At 39.4% G+C, this 17,664-nt stretch overlaps 1 protein-coding gene across 1 annotated transcript in view; it reads left to right on the top strand.

Moving 5' to 3' along the window:
• The window catches only part of LOC110564858 (ATP-dependent translocase ABCB1), a 163,061-nt gene that overhangs the window by 94,208 nt on the left and 51,189 nt on the right, over positions 1 to 17,664 (top strand). Inside the window, exons 5-8 of the mRNA XM_060373880.1 lie at positions 3,747 to 3,906; positions 10,265 to 10,316; positions 12,411 to 12,602; positions 13,344 to 13,515. Of these exons, the coding sequence (XP_060229863.1) occupies positions 3,747 to 3,906; positions 10,265 to 10,316; positions 12,411 to 12,602; positions 13,344 to 13,515 (576 nt within the window). The remainder of the gene's footprint in view (positions 1 to 3,746; positions 3,907 to 10,264; positions 10,317 to 12,410; positions 12,603 to 13,343; positions 13,516 to 17,664) is intronic.

Here is a 17,664-nt window from a genome sequence, read left to right as displayed (position 1 = left end):
GTTTATTCAGGAACCTTGAACAATCATCTGACCCTGGGCAAAGCCAGCCCACTTTAAATAGCCTCTGGGTAGCCAACCTCAGCATGCCACGTGGGCAATGCAGATAGGTCCACATACATGGAAGCAAGCCAGATCCTCAGCCTTAGCCAAATGTGGAGTTGTTTGTGACAGAGAGCACTCACCATCGGGAGGTGGAAGGTGGAAACCAGCTCCATCTTTCAGGCGTGGCATTACGCAGCTCTCTACAGTTCCCCCTTTTTGTTTTGGACGCATCAGGCAAGAGTAGAGGTCTGATCTCTGATATTAGAAATAAATTGGGACTTTGTACTGATGTTCATTTAGGTGTCATCCACCCAAAGAGCATCAGACCTGTCCGATACCTTTTTCTCAGAGGCGGGACCTGGGGCATCAACCTGCATGCAATCAGACATGCTCTTCTCTGGGTCCAAAGCGGCTGACCCTGAGTGCAGTGCTTAGCCTCGCATCCTGAGCGTAACATTTTAGCTTTTTATGGTAGCCAACCATGCTTGGGGAAACTGTCCTGCTTCAATGGCTGTAAAGGCCTGAATGGTCATGGCTGCATTACGCTGTTGTGAGACTCTAATCTTGCATATATACCACAGGCAAACCAAGGTGACCAACACCAGAAGGCCTGCTAACACTCCCATGCCCGCCCATTCCTTCAGATGATTCATGGCTGCAGCAATCCATGATGATAATCCTGTGGCTAGTCCTGCGTCCACTCTGGTAGAATTTACCATGACAATGGCCACTCTCCATCTCACTGTTTTATTGCATTCAGATGAAACACTTTTAGTAAAAATAAATAAATAAATAAATAGGTGAATGTTGTATCCTTTATGACTCATGACTCTAAAAACATCAAATGTCAAGGTGTTCCAGATTTATTTATGGTGCTGTCTAATCATTTGTTTAAAATGCTGCCAGTCTGTATACCAATCCTCTAGCAATAAAAAGGAGTCATGGGGCATCATGGGACTATCTTGCTTCACTTTCTAATTTTGTTTTCAACAGATAATACCCTTTGCCAGGTTACTGAAATAATTGCTTCTTTTATTTTGTAGGAGAGTACCCCAGTTTACCTCTTATGTTTATACCACTGGGTTACTGTAGACATGGGACATCATGAAATAGCCCCATTGGCACTGCATCACAACCTGCTAGTTACCTTTTCTCTTCCTCTTTTTATCCCAAGATAAAAAAAAATAGGAGAAGAGAAAAAACTCATTCTATCTCTGTTGTTTTGTGTCCAGATACTACTTACTGCACATATCCCTTTATTCTTTCTTTATAACCCGTCCCCATAACTGCCACTATAAAACTCTGACTCAAATGGTGAGATTTTTGATTGTTTGTTTATTTCCTACTGGACAGTAAGGATAAGAATGCAAACAACACTCACACTGCCCTCTATCCTTTCAAATACTTGATTCTTCCAGTTTTCCCCATTTCCATGAAGGGTACTTATTAGTTAATAGGTGTGTGTGTGTGTGTGTGTGTGTGTGTGTGTGTGCACTTTTGCATATCAAACCACTAAGTCAAGCAACTTCAATCTTCTCAAAGCCCATTTGAATATTGCTTCTGCTTGTTTTTCCTCCTGGCTGGAATGCATTGCATCTTGTTCTGAACACCTGCTCTTTCTTCAAAACCGGGAGAAAGCATCACTCATTCTATGATAGATTCCAGAAGAGAGAATGATCCTTGGCTCAGTTCTATGTTTATTATTTATACTCGCTGACAGAGAATTCAGAATGTACACTGCCTGTGCTTTTTGTTTTTTCTTCCCTCTGCACGTTAAGCTTCCTGAAGTTAGGCATCTGTGGTATTTATTCTGTGCCTTGCATCTGTCATTGAGTTAAACAGTCAGGAAGTATTTACATACATTGCCTCCCTTGTTTTGATTTTAACCAATGAGAAGTCCTGGAAGTAGAATACTGATGATGGTGATGATGAGTGAAAATTTTGCCTCTCCATTACCTTTTCTAACTATTCTGAAGTATCTGATATTTAGTTTATCTAATAGATTCTTTAAAAGAAAATGCTTTATGCTTGTTTCTTTCTTTCTCTATTTTTTTTTTTTTAAGGAAGAGGATAGTTGCTCAGACAAAATAAATAAGACATTGCCAACCTTTAGGCTGTGGTCCATTCAGACATAAAATATGCCCAGACAATATTCTTTCCTTAGGGGTTTAGTTTGTAAAAAGATCATGTTTTGAAAACTATGACATTAACAATCTCATTTTATTGCATTTTTAGTAACAGGATATAAATTAAAGACAAATACCTAGGTACTATAATATTGGATATTTTTTACACCATGCCTTAGCTTTTGCTAATTGCTTCCTAAAAATTGTCTTTGTTTAGGCTCCTGCTATGTGGAATGCCTTTATGTGTGGCCTAAGGCTCTTTTATCCTTGTTTTTCCACTTGTCATTTCAATGCTTATCCTCACTTAGTACTGTCATTACATAACTTTAGATTAGTTCTGTCTCCTTCTGAAGTCGATATAAGCTCTAAAATCTTGGTTTCTGTTTCTGTGCTTTTGTATTCTCAGATCCCTGATCTTTACTTTGGATTACATCTCCTGCCTAGAGCTGACTTTTTACCCAGTTTCCTCCCTGTATTAAAAAGCTCTCGCCTGTAGCTACATGTATACACATGACAACCACCTGCTTCCAAGCGTGTCCATAAACTCTCACACCCATTCTGGTACCATTGCCCGCCCAATCCCTGCTCTTCAGGTTTCTTTCATTCCCTGCCTAGACTTTTTACCTACTTTTTCTACCATGATTATAAACATGCTACCTGCAGCTAAATGGTACATCATATGACAAGCATTTCTCTTAGGGATCATCTGCAGCCCTCACAGTTAGCTTGGTACTTTCTATTTTCATTTTCTCTTACTTTTTTTCTTTCAGTCCTTCACTGGTTTCTTGTGTCATTTAGAAGTACAAATTGTCCCCTAGACGGACCCTGGCCTTCCTTACCATTCCTTATGTTATTTCTCCTCCCATCACTTTTTGGAGTCAGATAAGCCTTGGTTTTTTGTTGTTGTTGTTTTATTTTGTTTTGTTTTCTTGTTCCTTGCCTATGGTTAGAGACATGGAGCCAATCTGCATTAGTTATTCATTATGACCATACTCTACCTCTTAGGGCAAACATTCTTGGGAAATGTCCATCCAAGTAATTACCTGTTCTTTTTTAAATATGTTGAAATTATTTTGCAGTTTAATAATACCATTATGCAACAGATCTTTAATCAAAGACAATTTTAAAGCGAGGGAAACCCTGTCTTGGAAAAAAAAAGACAACAACAAAAAAAATAAAATTTTAAAAGTAGTGAAATGTTTTCTCTTTGCTGTCTTTGGGATAGGGGTGGGGAGTAAGGGACTTGGCATTCAGTCCCAATAAAAAAATGGTCCCTAGCCTTAGAAAGTAGAGCAGTAGTTATAGCTCTGCTATCATCTCATTAACAACCTTTATAATTCTCTCATGAAAAAGGAGAAGGCATACTACTTCAGTATGAAGAATTAAGATAGAACTCAATAAATGAGTCAAATGTCCATTCTTATTAAGCTATTGCAGTAATAAGGTAGAGGGCAAAGAGCTTAAGGCAAGAAGGTAGCTTAGACAAGTAGCTGGGAGTCTGACAGAATATTTGGATTTCAGAGGAAAACTTCCATGAAGGTATACCGATGTCCATGCTCTATTTTCTTCTCCTTGTAGTTTCGCTATGCAGGTTGGCTCGACAAGTTGTACATGCTGATGGGAACTCTGGCTGCCACTATCCATGGAGTTGCACTTCCACTTATGATGCTGGTGTTTGGAGACATGACAGATAGCTTTGCATCTGTAGGGAACATTCTGCCAAACATTACTAATGGAAGTAAGTATTGTTTTGTGGTACCAGTTGTGCTGGAAACTTGCAAAAATCACTCCTCTAAATCAATTGTTTGTGGGGTCTTAATAAGGATAAACTGTAGCGTTGAATGGTCGAGGTGGTGGAGGGTATGGCCTCCAACTCATCCTTGTGGTGATCTTGAGACGATGATACAAGCATTAGAACAACCAGTGGAAGTGCTGACAGAGACATGTGGAAATACAGAGGGGATCTCTGAAGTCAGAAACATCCCAGAAACCTTCAGAAAGAAGTATAGGAGTCTCCTCAGGTCCTTGAATGGGATCGTTATAAGAGGCTGTGGTTATGAGAGACTGTGGTGTAAGAGAAGAGTCTAGGATGATTCTAAAGGATTTAACCCGAGAAGCTAGAAGGACATAATTTTTCCCCGGATGAGAAAGATGGAAGCACAGTAGCCCTTATTATAGCAATAAATACCAGCAATTTGTGTTTTATACAGCGTTATAGGCTGGACTCCCTGGGAGCAAACCCAGGGTCAGAGAAATGGGGCCAAGAAAAGTGTAAAGAGATTTGTGAGAAAGAGTGAAATCCAGTGTGCAGGAGCAGATGTTTGCATAAGTTTGGTGCAATAGTTCAGCCTCAAAAACAGGAAGAGATAGAGGAAGCGAGTGTTAAGAGTCCAAAGGTGAATACATGAGGAGGTGGCCTGTGAGAAAGTTCTGATGACCGGAGAGCCTTGCATTTGCCAATGACTTGTTATAGTGGATACAGAACCATGCATAGTACAGCAACCTGCATGTATTATATTTTTCATATACATACATATCCATGATAAAATTTAATTTGTAAATTAAGCGCAGTAAGAGATTAATGAGAACAATGATAGAATAAATGTAACAATATGCTCGCTTCAAAGCTATGTGAATGTGGTCTCTCTCTCTTTCTCAAAATACCTTACTGTGCTGTTCTCACCCCCCCCCCCTCTTGTGATGACGTGAGATATGACAGTCTCATGGTTGACTGCAGGAAACTGAAACCACAAAAAGTCTAAATGTGGTGAAGAGAGTCTTGCACATCAGTTTTCTCATGATTTTGAAAGTAAGAAATCCTTGCTTCAGAAGAATTGAAGTGAGAGCAAGAAAATGAATGGTCTTTTGAAAGAATTTGTATGTGACACGCTTGACCTGGGTGATAGCTCTATGCTTCACTCTGAAGGACTCCACAGTCAAGCAGAGATTGGATTAAATTAAATGAAACTTCTCAAAGACTTACAGCTCAGTTTCCACACATGTGGGAAAAATGTTAAGAAGGGATGAGGCTGTAGCCCAGTGGTAGGTTCAGTTCCTAGGAGTTCACCAAAAAGAAATGCCCCAGAAACATAGATACTTCTTGGCTTACAACGACACTTATACATTTGTAATTTCCTTTTATTTTATGCCAAGGATTAAACCCAGGGCATTGCATTTCAACATCTGAATTTCAAGTCTCTGGTACATGAAATGGATTCATTTTCCTAGAAATAGTCATAAAAATATTAATAGGAACATTTATGGACTCTTCGGTATTTGTCCTGGGTCCTGGAAACTATTTCTTTGTAGTCCCAAAGAACTTATAGCTTTCCTGAGGTAGGGCTTCTTCAGTTCTGTTAATACAAATAATGATTTGAGCTGGAAAAAATGATGTATTTTTGAGTAATGTAAAGTTTATACGCTTCAACCTCCCCCCTCCCCCCGCCTTCATGAAATTCAAACAGCTTGTAAAAATATCCTGTGCCAATACTGAACTGCTGTATCCACCCAAGGAAAGCCCTCAATGCTTTCTGAATTCTTTAGCTCCTGTACATGCTATATTTTACAGCAAGCTGTGGAGTTGGCTATCTCATTAGCTTCTAGTGAAATAATTTCACTTTTTAGGGTTCTCTGTTAGCTCAGCAGACACAAGGCATGCATTTATGTCATTCTGCCCTTACCCAAGCACTGCTCTAACAGGGTGCGCAGTGTCAACTAACTAGGCTGGGTACATAGTATGAAGGGACAGTGGCTGAACTTAGCTGTCAATAAATAAATTAGTCTGGTGTTGAAATTTGACGCCATTGGGGAAGAGAGTAACACAGAACTTCTTGAAGTCAGAAGAACTGACTTCTCATGAGCAATAAACTAAGTCTATTACATTCATCAGTTTTTCTTTGTTATGACAAATACCTGAAAGAACTTGAGCACAGTAAGGAATTATCCCATTTATTTCTACCTACAGTTTCGAAGGCTTTATGCCAAGTTGGGTCAGTTACTCTAGAAGTGAGGAAAAGTAAAATTTATGGTAGCAAGAGGGCATGTGGTAGATGGGCTGTTCACCACATAGAGGCTGGAGGGAGAGAGCAAGCCATCCCAAGGCCAAGACACTCTTCAAAGGCATGCTCCAGTGACTTTGTTTCCAGTTGTTGGTGATGGTGGTGTTTTTCCAATTATTCCCCATCCCTTAAACTTCCATCTTTTCTACAGAATGTCATCAATGAACCCATCTATGGATTAATCCACAGCTCAGGTTAGGGCTTCATGATCATTAATAAGTGCTATCATTCCTACCAACAAAACACAAGACATTTTCAGGGACATTTTATGTTATGTCTAAACATACCACATCTAGTGATCTCTTTTCTAGATCTTTTATCTCTTTCTCCATCACCCAGACATAAATTATTCTGACCCCCTTTAAGGACACAAGTAAGTGGTCTCTTCTGACAGATGTACTCTTTCTTACCAACTTTATCTAAGCCACCAGACACAAGGATAGACGGTGCTATGGTCTGTGTCCTATGTCTTTCAAAACTAATGAGGACCTTCTAACCCTTAGTGTAAGAGTCTTGGGAGGCAATGGCTTTGGAAAGTGATTAGGTCTTGAGGGTAGGATCAGTACCATCATGAAAGTGGCACAGTAGAGCAGCAGGCAGGCTAACCAACAGACACAAGTCTTTAGAGAGGAAAGCAGCACAGGTGGAAGATTGTGGCTGTTGGGTAGCCTGTGTCACTGGCAATGAGCCTGCTGTGATGAGGGCAGACTCCCATATGGACAGATGCTTGGGAAGTAGGTCATCTAGGCAAAATTTCCAGCTTCTTTTGCATGTGGTTGATGGAGCTTTCTGTACAAGAATACTTGGGAGCCTAGAATCATAACATTTTAGAGATAGAAGAGGCCTTGTGGATCATGTATGTCCATGGTTTACTATGCCTTTTCAATCAGAAAACTCTACAGGTAAGTGACACTTGTCATGAAAGCTCACCAGGAAAACATATCTCACAGAGAGTGCAAACTGAAAGGAATAGAAGGGAGTCCAGAGGCGGGTCTCTGCTGCAGGCCTGCTCTTCTACTACCCTTTTTAACACTAAGCTCCCTTTGAGAGTTCAGTCTTAACTACAGCTATAACCCTTGTCTGAGGTTTTCTTCATTCACAGTTCTATCTTCCTAACTCCCTGACACGCTCCCACCACTCCTGCCTGGTTTTTTTGTTTTTGTTTTTTTTTCCAGTTCTCCACGTATTATCACAGTAGAGTTTTTTAAAAAACAGAAATTAGTTTATTTCTGTCCTAGTGGTTTCCTATAATATGGAATAAGTTCAATTTGTATTCAGTGGCTTGTATAGCATTATTTGCTCATCTCCACTTGTCCCGTAAATCTCATCACTCATACACTTCTTCCTGTTCCCCAGGACCTTCCAATCTCCTTCTTAACTTGGGGTGGTTCAGACCCTGCTTGTCTGTTCATGTCTTCACTTCTCACCACAAAGGCACTATAACATCACTATTGTGCTTACTTATTGGAAGTTATTACTCTGAAATTATCTTGTATATTGGTTGCTTTGTTTGCTTATTGTGGCTTCTTGGGTGGAAAAAAAAAAGGCATAACAGATAAAAAGGAAGTTTGTGGAAAAACTTGGCTAGAGGTTTCAGCAGGATCACCCTATCTCATGAAATTTGGTACTTAAAGGTGGGAGAATTTCCAGCTGGAAAAGTAGCCCAGTGGGATTAGAAAGGTGGCTCTCATTCTAGGTGGTACCTAGGGCCTGGAAATGAGGCCATGTAGAAGGTGGCTTGGAAAATGCCCTTTTAATTTATGTTTACAGGAAAACTTTTTCTCCCCAGAAACTGCTTCTGGAATAGTAGAATTGTTTCATTATTTTTAAAAAATGAGGTTGTTAGTTACAGAAAGAGAAAAGAAAAATATTTTTAATATAACTTCAACTTACCAGTAAGGAAAAATTACCTATTTGTGTCACATACTCTTCCCCTCCTTTTTAGTCCTTCTTTATAATAGTAATATCTGAATAAAAAAAGAAAATGAAAAAGAAAGTGCTGAAGAAAAAGTAGATGGAATGCTTAGAGAACAGTGAATTGCTCAGTGAGCTCAGAAGTGGGGCTCTTTGGAATTAGAGAGAGCTCTAAAAGGTGGAGATGATGAAGAGCTGTGAGTTGAGGCTGGAAATTTGTGTAGCAAACGTGGTATTTCAGAACCCCAGTGTTCAAAACAATAACTTTTATTTTATACAACATAATTTAAATTCTGAGTCCCTCTTTCCCCACAGTGGCAATTGTTTAGGGTAGCTTAGGTGTTTTAGTATGCCTGTAACTCTCCATAGGTTGCTGTCTGAGAGACCCAACATGTCTGTGTTTTGTAGGCTGATGTTGGGGGTTGAACCAAGGCTTTGCACATGGGCAAGCTCTACCACTGAGCTGTCCTCTAGCCCCACAATATAACTGCAGATGAGCGAAGGCCAAATGATGTTAAGCACTGCTTGAAAAGAATTGACTCAAGCTTTTTTGTTCCCCTCTCTTTGGAGCATTGAAATTATTCAACTCCCTCTGACTTTCTTCAGGTCCAAGCAGGCTCTAGGCACTGTCCTGTGGATGTCTTCTGAATGAACATGTGATCATTCCTTTTCTGAGCTCTCTTTCTCTCTCTCTCTCTCTCTCCCTCTCTCTCTCTCTCTCTCTCTCTCTCTCTCTCTCTCTCTCAGGTCTGCATAGGTAGCCATAGACTGGCTTCTCTTTTCTGGACTTTCACTGTCTATACTTTTCATCACCCATCAACTGCATCTCTTTAAGGCATGCAGAAAATATTTTTTAAGTCATAAAAAGTAGAATGTTGTCCCATGAATTTAAACAATATTTGGCTTTGGTCATTTTCCTCCCTATCCCTTAAAGGAATAAGGTTTGGACACATAAAAGCCAACAAGAAGCCTACAGAACTCCTGTTTGTTTGTTTGTTTGTTTCCCCTTACTACATCCACACCACACCCTCTCATACCTAATCCAAACTGGGATGCTTATAACTCTTATAACGCTTATAACATTCTGCTTCGTTTGCCAACAGTGGTTTTTATCTATTTTCCACACCTTTCAAATCAGATGCATCTTTATGAGTCTCCCACATACTGTAACCTTTTTGTAGAGACTGTAAGGTTTAAAGTGTTCCTCTACAGTCTTAATTGTGTTATTTTCTCCTATAAAATATTCACCATAAATATCTACATATTATACCACTGTGTATACTTCATTGTGTGTAACAGCAAAGTGTTGCAGACAATAAAAATCTCAATTGACATTGAGATTAAATTTTGAAAGAAGCTAAGTGTGTGCATGTATTTATACATGTATATATATATATATATTTGAAAGACCTGAAAATAACACATGTTAAAAATATGGAGTAGTGGTAACTTGTGTTTATAGGGGTCATTAAGTTATGAAAGAGTTTAAAAAATACTCAGTTCAAAGCCAGTGTTTCTTAATATTGGATGATGGTTGTCAATGGTTTAACTTAACTTTTTACACTTGTCAATTATCCTTGTAAAAGTGTAAAATTTATTACACTGTAATTTATATGTAATAAAATTATATGTAATAACCTTTAAGTAAAAATAATAGTGTTGAAATGTGAGCTGGAATGTAGTTGAGTTGGTAGACCGCTTGCCCAGCATGCATGAGGGCCTGTGTTTTTTCATTCTATTCCATCCCCACCACAGAGATCCTCAGTATGGTGGTTCACTCCTGCACTCCCAGAAATCAGAGTTTGAGACTGACGTAGATTACATGAGATCTAGTCTCAAATGACCAGACAAACAGACAGGTAGAGAACTACATTGTTAGGTCTTTAGTGTGTACCTGAGGGTTAAGTATGCAGTAGTATTTGCCACTGCATGTTTCTTCTGGCCAGTGCGCATCACTGACTTTAGGTTGTGTGGAGTAGTGCACAGGCAACAGTGTGGTATTCGAACGGATGTCAAAATGCTTTTAGACAAATGAAACCAAGTTAGATTCCTTTTTCATAATAAAATAAGTTTCACTTATTTCTGTATGCTTAGTATTTAAGGCTCATATTTGTTTTGTTCTAGGTTACGTCAACAAATCAGACGTCTTGAGCAAGCTGGAGGATGAAATGACCACGTAATTACACATTATCCTTATTGTTACCCTATTGCCCTCTTCTGCATGGCTATAGTTACAGTAATATAGTTCACTTTATGATAAAAAAAGTTAGAAGGTTTGAGACTATCATGATTAATTTTCAAGGAAGATACATTATAGGCTTTTTTCAAAGCAAAGTGTTTATATCATAAAGTGTACTAAGTTAAGGTTGACCCGCAATTAAACCCATGTACGCAGCTGAAAAGATAAAAGACCATATACAGGGAAATTGGAAGAGTTGAACATAGCCCTGGAGATTTGAATTCACAATAATTATTTTCAATAGTTTCATAGTGAATAGTTTGCTTCCTATTGATGCTAAGATAAGCCACAGAAATTCTTTAAACTCCATGTCTAATTCTAAATAGCAAAATCCAACATCCCAGAGGAAATATAGTCGCTTTGGCCTTAAGTCACATGGGCAGGCTTTTATTTTGTTAATGATTTATGCATATGGATAGTTAGTCTGTGCAATAGCTGTGTAACAGCTGTCCAAAGATATGTGTCAGTGAATAGGATGATTACTTTTCTTTTTTGAGACAGGATTTCTCTGTGTAGCCTTGGCTGACCTGGACTCTCTTTGTAGAGTAGGCTGGCCTTGAACCCACAGAGATCCTTTTGCCCCTGCCTCCCTGAGTGTACCACCTCGCCTGGCAAGAACATTTTTTTAATTTAATTTAATTTAATTTAATTAGTTACACTTTATTCACTTTGTATCCCCCCATAAACCCCTCCTTTCTCCCCTTCCAGTTCCACCCTCCTTCCCCTTTCTTCACACATGCCCCTCCCCCAGTCCACTGATAAGGGAGGTCCTCCTCTCCTTTCTTTTGATCTTAGTCTATCAGATCACATCAGGAGTGGCTGCATTGTCATCTTCTGTGGCCTGATAAGGCTGCTCCCCCCTCAGGGGGAGGTGATCAAAGAGCAGCCGATCAGATTATGTCAGAGGCAGCCCCTCTTCTCATTACTATGTAACCCACTTGGACACTGAACTGCCATGGGCTACATCTGTGCAGGGGTTCTAGGTTATCTCCATGGCTGGTCCTTGGTTGGAGTATGAGTCTCTGGGAAGACCCCTGTATTCAGATTTTCTGGTTTTGTTGCTCTCCTTGTGGGGTTCCTGGTAAGAACATTTTAAAATACATCAAATGGTAATTCATTTTGTCTTGAAAAAGGTGTGGCTTTGTGGTGGAACACTTTCCTGGCATAGATGAGACCTTAGGTTCCATCCCATGCAACAGAAAACAGTAGCAAGAAAAAGGGTTTCTATTTAACCTAAATATGGACTGCTAAGTGAAGCCATAGAACTTTTAGCTACAGAGACACAGCATGGAGACGCTTGTTCAGCTTGTCCAAAAGGTGTGATTAAATGTTTAAACTGAGAGGAAAACTATTTAATTTATTGAACATTTTAAGTTAGTTCTTCGTAGCCAGTTGTGAAGATAACATGAAAATACTATCAATTTATAGTTGTCCTTCATCTTCTAAGCGCTGCTAGACTAATAGTTTAAAAGAGCAGGGGACCACCTCCGCCTCCTGGTTATGTTTTCTCACAAGTTCCATCACATCTTTCCCTCTCCAAGGTCCAGAGACCACCGTAAAGGCTTCATCGAGTGAGGCTGCTGTAACAAATGTAGATGAGACTACAATTACGATGTTAAGTCAGGCGCCAGTACACTAACAATCCTTCAAAACCACTGGCACTCTGAGTAATCAGTACGCACTAGGCATTGGCCTGAGCACATTCAGACATATAATAATTACTGCCCTTTTCTCCATAACACATAATTGAAGCTTAGGTTATTAAGCATCCTGCCTGAGTTTACAAGGTAGTTAGGTGAAGAACTGGGATTTGCTCCAACACCATTCTTCTATAGCCACAGACATAGGTAGATACCGACTATTACAGCTATGCTCCTTACAGCCTCTTCTTCTTTATTAAGGGTGGGGTTACCCAGAAAACTAAAGAAATAAGACTAAGTTGTGTTTAGAGAGAAGAACTGGTAAAAAAAAAAAAAAAAAAAAAAAAAAAACACAAAAAAACCCAGCACGTACAGCGTCCTTCTTTTTCAGGTATGCCTACTATTACACGGGGATCGGTGCTGGTGTGCTCATAGTTGCCTACATTCAGGTTTCGTTCTGGTGCATGGCAGCCGGAAGACAGATACACAAAATCAGGCAGAAGTTTTTCCACGCTATAATGAATCAGGAGATAGGCTGGTTTGACATGCACGACGTCGGGGAGCTCAACACCCGGCTCACAGAGTGAGTACCTGGCTTTAGGCTGGAGTCTGATGTGGTCTCGTTCTCAGTGCTGTGGCGGAGAGAGGCACCAGCTCTGTCAGGACTGTCGGTGCATCACTGAGCGGAGGAAAGCCCTTGTGCCCGGTACCTGGGTCTTCCACAGCTTCTTGTCCACAGCAGGGCATGGGAGGATGGAGGTGGGGCTCCTGTTTGCCTGGCACTGAGGGATTAGACTGGCAGAGTCAAGACACACTCAGCGAGCACAGCAGTGATGCACAGGGGAGCGACAATGTGGCTGTCCAGCCCCGCTGAGCCCTCTCCTGCCAGGGCTCCATGGTGTCCTTGGACTGCAATGGAGAGAAGGAAGGAGCTCCTGTCTGTCTATCATCCTCTGCTCTACAGAAGACATGATGAACTCAAAGATTGCCTTCATAGAGGACAGAGCCAGATGCACGCAGAGAAATCTCTGAGCAGTTTGAAATTTCACAGTGAATAGTCTTAAATGTCCCTTGTTCATAGTCTGAGGCCATGTGGGCCTAGAATGAGGCCACAGCTGAGCTAGCTTCATAGAATACTGTTGATGACAAATCTCCTACTGGAAAATGACAGCCTTCCCACATTATTGCTCCCCCAAAGGACCGGGCATATACACAGATCCTAGGCACAAGTTAATTTACTTCCTTTCAACAAAACAAAACCTAGGCTCAGGAGAAAATTCTGTATTTGAGATTCTGATGGAATACAATCTCTTTCTTCTTTTAGTGATGTCTCCAAAATTAATGAAGGAATTGGTGACAAAATTGGAATGTTCTTTCAGGCAATGGCAACATTTTTTGGTGGTTTTATAATAGGATTTACTCGTGGCTGGAAGCTAACTCTTGTGATTTTGGCCATCAGCCCTGTTCTTGGACTGTCAGCTGGTCTTTGGGCAAAGGTAGGTAGAGCCTGTGAGTCCAGATTTTAAACTCTTTCCCATGATCCACAGAAGAGTCTTTTAGCCACAATAACGCTGACTGTGAATTGTATACACAATTTCACACTTTTTGTTAAAATGTAAACAGAATAAGCTGAGCTGGTTCCATAGTATTTTATGCTGTCCTTGACCATGTGATTATTTGTAAAAAGAGATAAAAAGAAGAAAGGAAATCTTAAGCTCCTCTTTTGCCTTTATGGGAAAAGATATACTGAACCCATAAGATCTGTAAATATCAGCTTACTTACTTTTCTATTGTTGTGAAGAGATACAATGACCAAAGGAACTTATATAGGAAAGAGTTGGGGCTTGTACACAGTTTCAGAGGGTTAATCCATTACCATCATGGCAGAGCACATGGCTATAGGCTAACAGGCAGGCATGGCACTGGCAGCAGCTGAGAGCTACTGCATCTTTATCTGCAAGCACAAGGCAGAGCCTTGGGGCAGGGAGAGCTAACTAGAAATGGCATGGGCTGTTTAAACCTCAAAACCCAGTCCCAGGGACACACCTCCTCCAACAAGGCCACCTGTCCTAATCCTTCCCAAAACATTTTCATCAACTGGGTACCAAATGTTCAAATATAGGAGCTCCCGAGGGTCATCCACATCCAAACTACCACAGTCACTAAATATGGCAGTGCCAGCTTCTTACAGAAAATAGAGACTCAAATTCAGTGAACACCAAATGCCTTATTTAGTTTTGTATATAGATTTTGTTTGTTCTATAAGTTGATCTTACCATTTTGTCGTAGTTGCAAATAGTTCTGTATACATACATACATACATACATACATACATACATACGTGTGATTATGTATATTTAAATCCATTGCAGTAAAAATAATTTATGGAAGTATGGTCCAGCCATCGGCACATCTAAATCTGTAGCCTTCAGTCATGCTATTGTCAAGAAGGAACAAAAGTTCCTTTCCACTTCATCCATATGTCTCTAACAACTTTGTAATTCATTTTCCATGTCTGGGTCAGGACGCAATTCATTTTATAAAATAATTTGATGCAAGTGTAACTGTGTGGTGAAGAGATATATAGCATATAGATCTTGTGAGATTGAAAGATATAAGAAATCAAAGTCCAACCAAAGTGAAGCCTAACACAGGAGAAGTCAGGCTTTAATGAAGACAAGCATTGGGAACATTCCCCTGTCTAGTGGATGCTATTTTGTTCTTGCAAACAGCAACTCTCCTTTATTAAGCATCTGCTATGTCCACCAGATACATCTGAAGTATAGACATTAACTCACATAGTAGACAGAGTAACTGAAGTCCTGACTGAACACTGTTAATTTGTTACTCAGGGGAACATGATGGAAATGGTATTGCTGGTGGTTATCAGTTATCTGAAAGCTGGCAATGCTCCTCTTAGTAGAACATTGAACAGATTAGGTGGAAATTTTTCACAGTAAAACTTAATGGAAAACTAAAGCCTATTGATATCTACTCTAAGTTGGGAAAATAGGCCAGAACTTAATTTTTAAATAACTAATCTTGCAGTGCTTTTGTTAATATTTATTTAATAAAGAGAGCCCTTGGCTGTCTGGAGAGACTTTTAATTTAATCTCTGCTCTTCAGATATCTATTGATATGTGTTTATGTATATTTCTTAATCTTGGTCTTTTGCTATATTAAAAACAGTATGTGTCCTGGTTCTCTTATATAGACTAAATGTCCAGAACGTGATTGAAAGTCCTCTGTCATGCCCAGAATGAGGAAGTGCACATAAACACCCCCCACATACTTAATTGGTTCACACAGAAAAATAAATAAAATATTGGAATTATCAGACTATAATTTTGAAATAACAACCATAAAATGCTTCATTATTTATGAAATCCTTTGAGACAATAGTAAAAACTCACCAGCTAAAAGTAAGTAATTATTAAAAAGAAAAAATGACAACAGAAGAATATAACAGTAAAAGGAGTCATGCTATATGGTTTCTTTCAGTCTCTACAGTTGGAAATTACAGAGTAGAATATAGAATATTCAGAATCAGTAAATCTGAAAGACAGAAAATGAAGAGAGCCTCAGGGTCATGTGAGACAGTCAAAAGATTCATATCATCAACGTGAGTCTCAAAAGAAGAGGAAGAGAGTAGAGCTTTGGGATGAATCGAAGACCCCGTGGCTGGCAAACACAATAGCAGATGCTAGAAGTTACTCTAACCCCAAGCGGGATAAAATTAAAGAAATCCATGACAGGACACATGGTAATGAAAGTACTAAAGGCTAAACACCTAAGGAAGTTTTTTTGTGAGAAGTCAGAAAAGGGAAAAAAATTATCCCTGTGTTTGGGTATTTGACTGAAAGCAAGCTAAACCCAGCAATATAAAATAAGAAAAGAATTATGACCCAGTGAGATTTAGTTCAGCTATGTAATAATGATATGGAGCTTGACGACCCATGTAATCTACCCTACTATATACTAAAGAACATTAGTGATCATATCATCTGATAGAACACACATTTGACAATATCCAGAACTCACTGATGTCAACTCTCAGACAGTAAGAATAAAGGAATGTCACTTCACTTCTGTAGAGGACATTCAAGCATGCACGCACAGGGTGGGGGTGGTATATCAGAAGGAAATTTGTTTGGCATCATTAACTATCAGTGAAATGCAAATTAAACCACAATGAGGTGTCAATGAATATTTCCCAGAATGGCTGAAACAAAAGTGTGAACTGCCAAATTCTGGAGAGAGATACTGGATCACTCAGATTGCTGGTGGCATGGCAAGTTTGAAAGACAATCTTGCCATTGTCTAAGACTTTCAAAAAAATTTGTGTGTAAGTGCTTTACCTGCATGTTTGTATGTCTTAGTTAATGTTTTATTGCTGTGAAGAGACACCTTGACCAAACTCTTTTAAAGGCAAACATTTACATAAGACTGGCTTATAGGTACAGAGGCTTAGTCCATTATTGTTATGGCAAGAAACATGACATGTAAGCTGACAGGGAGCTGGAGAAGGAGCCAAGAGTTCTACATCCGAAATGGCAGGCAGCAGGAAGAGAGAGACACTGGGATTGGCTTGAGTATTTGAGCCCTCAAAGCTTCCTTCAGTGATACATTTCCTCCAACAAGGCCACACCTCCTAACAGTGCCAGTCCTCATGGGCCAACCATTCAAACACATGAATCTATGGGTGCCATACCTATTCAAACCACCACAGAAATAAAACGATGCTGACATAAAAACCTACACATGGTAATTTATAGCAACTTTATTCATATTTATCCTCTTTGGAAAAAAAATCCAGATCTTCAACAGATGAATTAGACAAACAGTACGGATTCATGCAGCAAGCTGGATGGTTTTCCAGAGAATTATGTTGTGTGAATTACTGCCTAGCACCAAGAGAAAACATACTATTTGATCACATTTATGTGACACTCTTTTTATTGCTGTTTTGTTTGTTTGTTTCATTTTGTTCTTCAAGACAGGGTTATTCTGTGTAGCCCTGGCTGTCCTGTCTTGAAGACCAGGCTGGCCTTGAACTCAGAGGTCCACCTGCCTCTCTCTGACTCCCGAGTACCACCACACCTGGTTCTATACAACATTCTTAAAATGATATAAAGATGACAACATATTGATGGATGCCAGAAGTTAGAGATGTTAGGAAAGAGGAAAGGGAAGTTCTATGGACAGAGGTCTATAAAAGAAGCTTGAAGGCCTTAAACTTGACATTGATGACAGCCACATTAATCTATAGAAGTTACAACACTCCCTAGAAGTAAAGTCACACATATGTAAATTGGTAAATGTGAATAATGTTGTGGGAGAATATCGATGTTAAATTCCTAGTTGTGGTATTTCTGTAATTTTCAAAATATTACTATTGGAGGACACCAGGTAGGAACATATATGTCAGTGTACTGTTTTTGACATGTGATCCTATAAGAATCTCAGAAGAAATCATTAAAGAACACAAGATTTATAAAATAATAAAACAAAAGCCTACATTAAGAAATAAAAGACTGGATTCAAATGTGGTCAAAACACCTGTAATAGTTTAAAAATATTGTTTCTAAATGTATTAATTTGAATATAAAATTACTTGTATTAGTCATATTTTAACTTTCCATTGC

The sequence above is a fragment of the Meriones unguiculatus genome, chromosome 21, assembly GCF_030254825.1.
Source record: "Meriones unguiculatus strain TT.TT164.6M chromosome 21, Bangor_MerUng_6.1, whole genome shotgun sequence".
Classification (NCBI taxonomy): domain Eukaryota; kingdom Metazoa; phylum Chordata; class Mammalia; order Rodentia; family Muridae; genus Meriones; species Meriones unguiculatus.
Note: the sequence above shows the minus strand (reverse complement) of the source record. Positions and strands in the feature narration are given on the sequence as shown.